This window comes from Helianthus annuus, chromosome 10, assembly GCF_002127325.2.
Source record: "Helianthus annuus cultivar XRQ/B chromosome 10, HanXRQr2.0-SUNRISE, whole genome shotgun sequence".
NCBI classification, from domain to species: Eukaryota; Viridiplantae; Streptophyta; class Magnoliopsida; order Asterales; family Asteraceae; genus Helianthus; species Helianthus annuus.
Window position 1 is genome coordinate 1,017,888 of NC_035442.2, and position 7,552 is coordinate 1,025,439.

At 43.3% G+C, this 7,552-nt stretch overlaps 1 protein-coding gene across 1 annotated transcript; it reads right to left on the bottom strand.

Annotated features, from left to right (window-relative positions):
• Window positions 1-1,359: 1,359 nt before the first annotated feature.
• On the bottom strand, window positions 1,360-6,252 carry LOC110887049 (uncharacterized mitochondrial protein AtMg00860-like). The gene is made up of 3 exons (XM_022134956.1): window positions 6,046-6,252; window positions 5,098-5,562; window positions 1,360-1,407 (listed from the first exon to the last, which is right to left on the bottom strand). Exons 1-3 carry the CDS (start codon window positions 6,250-6,252, stop codon window positions 1,360-1,362), a joined length of 720 nt encoding a protein of 239 aa, XP_021990648.1.
• Window positions 6,253-7,552: the final 1,300 nt, after the last annotated feature.

A 7,552-nucleotide genomic window follows, 5' to 3' on the forward strand; every position in this document is an offset into this window, starting at 1 on the left:
ACAGCATGATGATGTTCAAACAAATCGGTACGAACTTAACAGATCCGTAATGAATAGCAAGCAGAGAGTACGGCTGTGAAGTGTTGGTGGTACAGTGATGTAGAAGTGTTGTACGGTTGTGAAGTGTTCAAGAGCATATGAAGCACCGACTCCTCAGGATGGGCCAACACTCCTGGTGAAAGTTACAGTGACGCTGGCACACCACGCGATACCACCCCTACCTATGGTAACTATTAACACTTCAACAGTTCACCGGAAAGGCGGCGGTGCCGGAATAACTCGCGTTCAAGATTTAAAGTCGTCGGAAATTAATTTCGCCGGAAAAGTTCACCGGAAAATGTGGTGGTAGGGTTTTTCTCTAAAAATGTAGAAGATGCCCGAATAGTCCCTGTGGTTTGGCCTTTTAAAGGAAAGGGTATTTTTGTCATTTCACACCCACTTAACAGAGAAAACAAACTGAAGTTAGACCCAGGGACTATCCGGGAACAAAAAATGAAAAGTTGGGGACTATTCAGGTAATTTTAGAAAGTTGGAGACTATAGGTGAAAAAATGCGAAACCACAGGGACTATCCGGGCATTTTTCTCTTTCTAAACACTTCTGTAAGAAGAAACAAACCATCTTCAAGTGAAATTTGTCATGTTATTAAGTATATATGTATGAATAGTTTCACAATATCATTAAGTGGATAAGTATGACTTGGTTGACCTGACATATTTTAACCCGGCTTGTTTTGACCCCTCCTGTTTTAACCCAACCAATTTGTGCCCCTCGTCAAAAAAGAAATTATATATCTGCCACGATGGCCTGAGACAATTTACAACAATGAGATTATGATATCACGTCTTCTTGATATGTGGTCGGAAAGGACATAGACCAATGCACGAGGTGTAGTGATCGACTGTATAAAAGTTACATTTGTTGGATGGTTTGTGTGAGTGGCCACATCCATCGCACATTTGGTGCATATATTATGTAACACTCATCATTTTATATCGACCAATATTGTCACCAGAAAAGTGTTATTTTCTCTACAAAATATGTATTAATGAGGAAAAGTGAAAAAATACACAACCTCAGTAATTAAAAGATGGCTAAAACGTCCATTGTATAATTCTGTATAAATTATGTTGCGACCTATAAATTTGTATCATTGTATATGTCACACCCCAACCGATGGCGGAAACATCAAGGTGCGAGCACTAAGCGTTCAGATTGTTCAAGAGCATTCCACAACACTAGATATTTCAATAGTTTTAAATAGATTTCATAGTAATTGTCTAAACAAACATCCATCAAACAAGTATCAAGTTACATCATCAATATTATCCAAAAATCTTAGATTAACTAGGTGACGTTTCTAGGCAACTCCTAGCTGAATTCCAAGCATTCCAAGCATCCTATCAGCCTGCAACATGTATTAAAATATCAATACAAAAGTATTGGCGAGTATACAAGTTTGATAATAGAATAATAGGTTAAAGCACTGATATCTGTAGTGCAAGCAATAAAATAGTTTCAGTCGTGCTAGTGTCGCAGTCCACGCAGTGATAGCCCAAGTTTCCAATGCGTTAAGTGCCTTTCCCAAAGTTTAACGGGAGGTTATATGTCTCCTCCTAACAATACCCCAAAGACTAATGGGGAGGTGCATTACTCCTATAGCGCTACTATTTTTAAGGCGGAACTACACACTCTGGATTAAACGCACAAAGAGTCAAGAGTCAAGGATCACAAGTTTCACGAACACATAGGATAGAGTATAAGTTTCCAAAGAATCAAGTTTAAGTTTCATAGAATACATGTTACACCCCAAAAGTTTAAAGTAAAAAGGGGATCGAGTATACTCACAGTGATTGCTTAACAGTCGCAACTGTTATTGGATCAAAGGGAGCTCTTTTAAGGTTTAGCCTTATTAGATTACAATAGGATAAGAGTCGAGCAGAGTATCGAGATTGAATAAAGGAGCTAACAGGTCATTGGGTCGGGCGGTTGTCCAATCGGACGGCTGTCCGATCGGATGTCCAGTCGATCGGATAACTCATGTAAGTAAGATGGCAGTGGCTGCCCGATCGGATGGCCATCCGATCGGGTTGCCACTTGGTGCAAATAGGAGAGGTTGTCCGATCGGCTGGCCTCTTGTGAAGGAAGGCTATCCGATCGGACGGCTGTCCGATCGGCTGGCCTCTTGTTCTTGTTTACCAATTTCGTAAAATTTCTAAGTTTGAAAAGTAATGGTGACGTCACGGCACGTACTGAGACAACAGTAACTTATCGTTTAACAGTCATTCTGGTCGGTCGGGAACCACCCCAGCCCAACCAGTTGTTTGTTAGCGACGGTTTTATGCCGGAATCCATCCCATGATCGACTTGATCAGTGAACAATCTGTTCATAAACCAACTCTAGACCACCGATCAAGTCTACAGCCCGTTAAGTCACGTTCATCACCGAAGTTATTCAGAATTTCGAAGTAGAAATGAAGAAACTTAAGTTTTAGTATAAAAACTCTTAAAATTAACTTAGATTTAGTGAAAAAACGTATGAAACACCTTAGATCCGGGCTATATCTTGCTTAGAATGACATCACATGGCAGTTTGTACAAACCACCATGATGACATCACCCTCAAGAACTCATATCTGAGAGATTTCACAGTAAAAAGTGTGATTTCAAGTGAGAATCACGTAGAGAATGATGTGTAGATCAAGAAAGTACAAGAATCTAGCTTGAAACGTACCGAAATCGATGAGAAAATGAAGAAAAGTCGTGTGTGTGCGTCTGGTTCGGTCAGAGCTGTCACATCCCTTGAAATGGTGATGTGACAGCCTATTTATAGGTGAAGGGAGAAGGGAGGAAAGGTGGTTCGGCTGGGGTGCCATCCGATCCGCTGGTCATCCGATCGGATGGCCACTCTGGCCATTCCATCCTTTCGCGTTTCCCGATCCAGGTTTGTTTTACGCGTTGGATTAGGCGTTGCGTTGCATATAGTTTAAGTAAAGTATCTTATTAATTAGATTATATCATAAGCACCAAAGTCTCAAAATTTCATAGATTCCGCCAGTGACAAGACTCCAGTCTCTCGTTTGGCCAAAAATCAAGCTTCACGAGTCTAAGGAGCCAAGCACCAATTTAAGTCTCAAGGGTCAAGAATCATCGTTTCTCAAGCATCAAGAATCAAGAATCAAGAGTCCAAGTATCAAGTATCAATCAATAAGAATCTAGCTTTCATAGTATAAAGAATCAAGTATCTAGTTTATTCATAAAGATTCAAGTATCTAGATTAAGCATCAAGGGTCAAGCATAAAGAGTCTAGTATCTGTATCAAGTCTCATAGTTTATGTTTCAAGAACCAAGCTTCTAGATTAAAGAATCAAGCATCATATTAATAAGATTCATGCTAAAGTCTCAAAATATCAACATCACAAAACTATAGGGACTAAGCCTGACAAGTTATAGGAGTTCAGGGGCTGATCTTGCCAAGTGTCTAAAGTTTAGGGATGTTGGGTGTTACAGTCTCCCCTCCTTTAGGAGATTTCGTCCTCGAAATCTTAGATGAAGACTGCTCGAAGAGTTGCGGATACTTGGCCTTCATATCACTTTTCAGCTCCCAAGTGAATTCGGCCCCACGCTTTCCTTCACATCGAACCTTAACAATGGGAATTTTGCTGCGCCTCAGAAGCTTGACAGTCTGATCCATGATTTTGACCGGTTTCTCCACAAACTGAACAACTTTGTTTATTTGCAAGTCTTCCAGAGGAACTTGCAGTTCCTCATCGGCTAGACATTTTCATAGATTGGATACGTGGAACACTGGATGTACGTTGTTTAGTTCCTGAGGCAAGTCGAGTTTGTACGCCACCTTGCCAATCCTTTCAAGTATTACGAAAGGACCCATACAGCGAGGAGCGAGCTTTCCCTTTTTACCAAAGCGAACTACTCCCTTCCAGGGAGATACCTTGAGAAGAACTCGGTCTCCAACAACAAATTCCAGAGGCTTGCGCCTTCTATCAGCATAGCTCTTTTGTCTGCTTCTAGCCTTAGTCAAGTTATCACGGATCTGTAGAATCTTATCCGTTGTCTCTTGAATAATCTCAGGGCTAGTGAACTGCTTTTCCCAACCTCATGCCAGCTGAGGGGAGATCGACACTTTCGCCCAGTACAAAGCTTCGAAAGGAGCCATCTGAATACTGGAATGATAGCTATTGTTGTACGAGATTATGTCTAGAGGTACACCATGGCGGCTTATAATCTCATCGGTATAGATCCTAGGAAGCTTCTCCACTTTATAATCTTCACTGATAGGAAGAAAGTGGGCTGATTTAGTCAAACGGTCAATGATCACCCAAATACTGTCATGACCGGCAGGTGTACGGGGTAACTTGGTAATAAAGTCCATAGCAAGACTATCCCATTTCCAAACTGGGATTTCAGGTTGCTCTAAAAGTCCGGAAGGACGCTGATGTTCAGCTTTCACCTACAGATAGGTGAGACACTTAGAAACATACACAACAATGTCCTTCTTCGTACCGGGCCACCAATAAGTCATACGCAGATCCTGGTACATCTTATCGGCGCCTGGATGGATAGAGTAACGAGATTCGTGAGCTTCATTCATATTGAGCTCACGAAGATTATCGCGATCTGGCACCCAGATGCGATTTAGATAGTACTGAAGGCCATCAGATTTGGTTTTGAGCTGATTAACGTTAGCGCCATGAACTTCAACAGATAGACTTCCTTCATTAACAGATGAATATTGAGCTTCGCGAATACAAGCATGCAAATCACTAGATATACGGATAGCTTTGACATGAGTCTTACGACTAAGGGCATCGGCCACTACGTTCGCCTTACCAGGATGGTAGCGAATTTCGCAGTCGTAGTCGTTAAGCAATTCTACCCAACGCCTCTGTCGCATGTTCAGTTCTTTCTGGTCAAAGATATGTTGAAGGCTCCTATGGTCGGTGAAGACCACACACTTAGTACCATACAGGTAGTGTCGCCAGATCTTTAACGCAAAAACAACTGCACCAAGCTCCAGGTCGTGAGTAGTATAGTTTTTCTCATGCACTTTGAGTTGACGAGAGGCATAAGCAATAACCTTGTCCCATTGCGAGAGCACACAGCCCAAACCACGGTTCGAGGCGTCACAATACACCACAAAATCTTCATTTCCATCAGGTAGGGTTAAAACAGGAGCATTACACAAAAGGTTCTTCAGAGTTTGAAAGGATTCCTCTTGTTCGGGACCCCAAACAAAAGGTTTCTCTTTCTGGGTTAGGGTTGTAAGAGGAACAGCGATTTTAGAGAAATCCGCGATGAACCGGCGGTAATAACCCGCCAATCCTAGGAAAGAACGAATCTCAGTCACGGATTTAGGCGTACACCAATTCTTCACTGCCTCGATTTTCGAAGGGTCAACATGAATACCCTGACTACTGACAATATGGCCTAGAAACTGCACTTCATCAATCCAGAATTCACATTTAGAAAGCTTAGCATATAGACGCTCACCACGCAAAAGTTCAAGCATAAGGCGTAGATGGCGAGCATGATCAGCTTTAGACTTAGAATAAATAAGAATATCATCAATAAAGACTATCACAAAACGATCCAAATAGGGTTTACAAACGCGGTTCATAAGGTCCATAAACACGGCGGGCGCGTTAGTCAAACCAAAAGGCATGACCACGAACTCGTAGTGCCCATATCGAGTACGAAACGCAGTTTTAGGAATATCATCTTCGAGAACACGTAGTCGATGATATCCAGAACGTAGGTCAATCTTAGAGAAACAGGATGCGCCTTGTAGTTGGTCAAACAAATCGTCAATACGAGGCAAAGGGTAACGATTCTTCACGGTCAACTTATTAAGTTCACGGTAGTCGATACACATACGGAACGAACCATCCTTCTTCTTGACAAATAACACGGGAGCACCCCACGGGGAGGTACTTGGACGAATAAAGCCTTTATCGAGCAGTTCCTGTAGCTGGCTGGATAACTCTTACATCTAGGAAGGTGCAAGACGGTAAGGAGCCCTGGAGACAGGAGTCTCACCAGGTACAAGATCAATACGAAATTCGACGGATCTGGGAGGAGGAAGACCAGGTAGATCCTCGGGAAAGACATCAGGGAAGTCACACACAACTGGAACATCGTTTATGTTCTTCCCCTTACCCTTTTGTTCCACCACGTGGGCCAAGAAGGCAGGGTTTCGTTTACGTAAACTTCTGTTCGCCTGTGTGCATGTCATTAGCCTTAGTCCTTTCGAAGGTCGGTCCCATAGACATGTAAAAGATCACCAGACGAAAGAGGGAGACGGACGAGCTGTTCGTGACACACGATTTCGGCATGGTTCTTACGTAACCAATCCATGCAGATAATGACATCAAAACTACCCAAACGCATTGGGATAAGATCAATAGCGAATACGTGATCGTTAAGTATCAAGGAACAATCACGCACGATAGAATTCACAAGAATCGACTTACCATTGGCGACCTCAACAGAGAACGACTCTGGTAACTTAGAGCGTGTACAATTTATCAAAGACTCGAATTCCACGGACATAAAACTCTTGTCGGCACCAGTATCAAATAGAATCGAAGCATAGAGATTATTAACGAGAAACATACCACACCACGTCGTTGTTGTTGCGAGCCTGGTTAGCATTGAGATTGAACGCTCGTCCATGAGCGGCTGCTTTTTGCTCTTGGTTCAGCTGGGGACAACGGTTGCGAAGATGAGTAGTATCCCCACACTGAAAGCTTGCACGAACGGCATTGGTTGGTCCTAGGTTCTGCGGAGGAGCTGGAAGTGCTGCTTGGGCTGCTTGAACTGGGACTTGCTGGACTGGAGCAGGGTTAGCTTGACGGCAATACAAGGTCGTGTGACCATAGCGGTTGCAGTTGGTGCACAGACGACATGCAGAGTTTGCCGGATGATGATAGTTGCAGGTGGTACACTTCGGGTGAGATCCAGTGTATTGCTTCTTCGCTTCAGGGGCAGCAGGGTTAGCAGCAGCAGGAGTAGGAACAGGTTTAGCAGCAGGGTTAGCAGCAGGGACAATAGCATTGCATCCCGAACCCTGAGACTTCCTTTTCTTGTTCTTGCCACCACTAGGCTGCTGGGTCACTTGGTTAGCAGACTTTGAAGGTGCAGGGGTAGCAAACTACTTATCACGCACACGATTGTTGTTCAAACTTGCTGCCAAACGATAGACTTCTTCAATAGTTTCCAACTGAGCTGCCTCAATAGAATCACGCGTTGCAGACGGTAGGCCGTTGATGTACTTTGTTATCATCCGCTTAGGAGTCGAAACCAAGTGAGGAACGATGAGACTCAGCTGCTTAAAACGAGTAGTATATGCCAGGTTGTCATCACCAACTTGCTTCAGATGCCAGAATTCTTCTTCCAGCTTCAATTGTTCATGGGGAGGGCAGAATTCAAGCATCATCATTTCCCGCACCTCAGCCCATGGAAGAGCATAGGCTTCCTCATTAGATCGAATGTTCCTCTCGTTCGACCACCACTCCAACGATCTGCCCTGAAAC

What these genes read in the sequence shown, in the direction of transcription:
- LOC110887049 (XM_022134956.1), bottom strand. Translation starts at nt 6,252, where the DNA reads ATGACATGCACACAGGCGAACAGAAGTTTACGTAAACGAAACCCTGCC. An exon ending in TTGTACCTGGTGAGACTCCT is followed by an intron (nt 5,563 to 6,045) that starts GTCTCCAGGGCT and finishes ATTTATTCTAAG; the next exon opens with TCTAAAGCTGATCATGCTCG. An exon ending in TGCTCTCGCAATGGGACAAG is followed by an intron (nt 1,408 to 5,097) that starts GTTATTGCTTAT and finishes TACATGTTGCAG; the next exon opens with GCTGATAGGATGCTTGGAAT.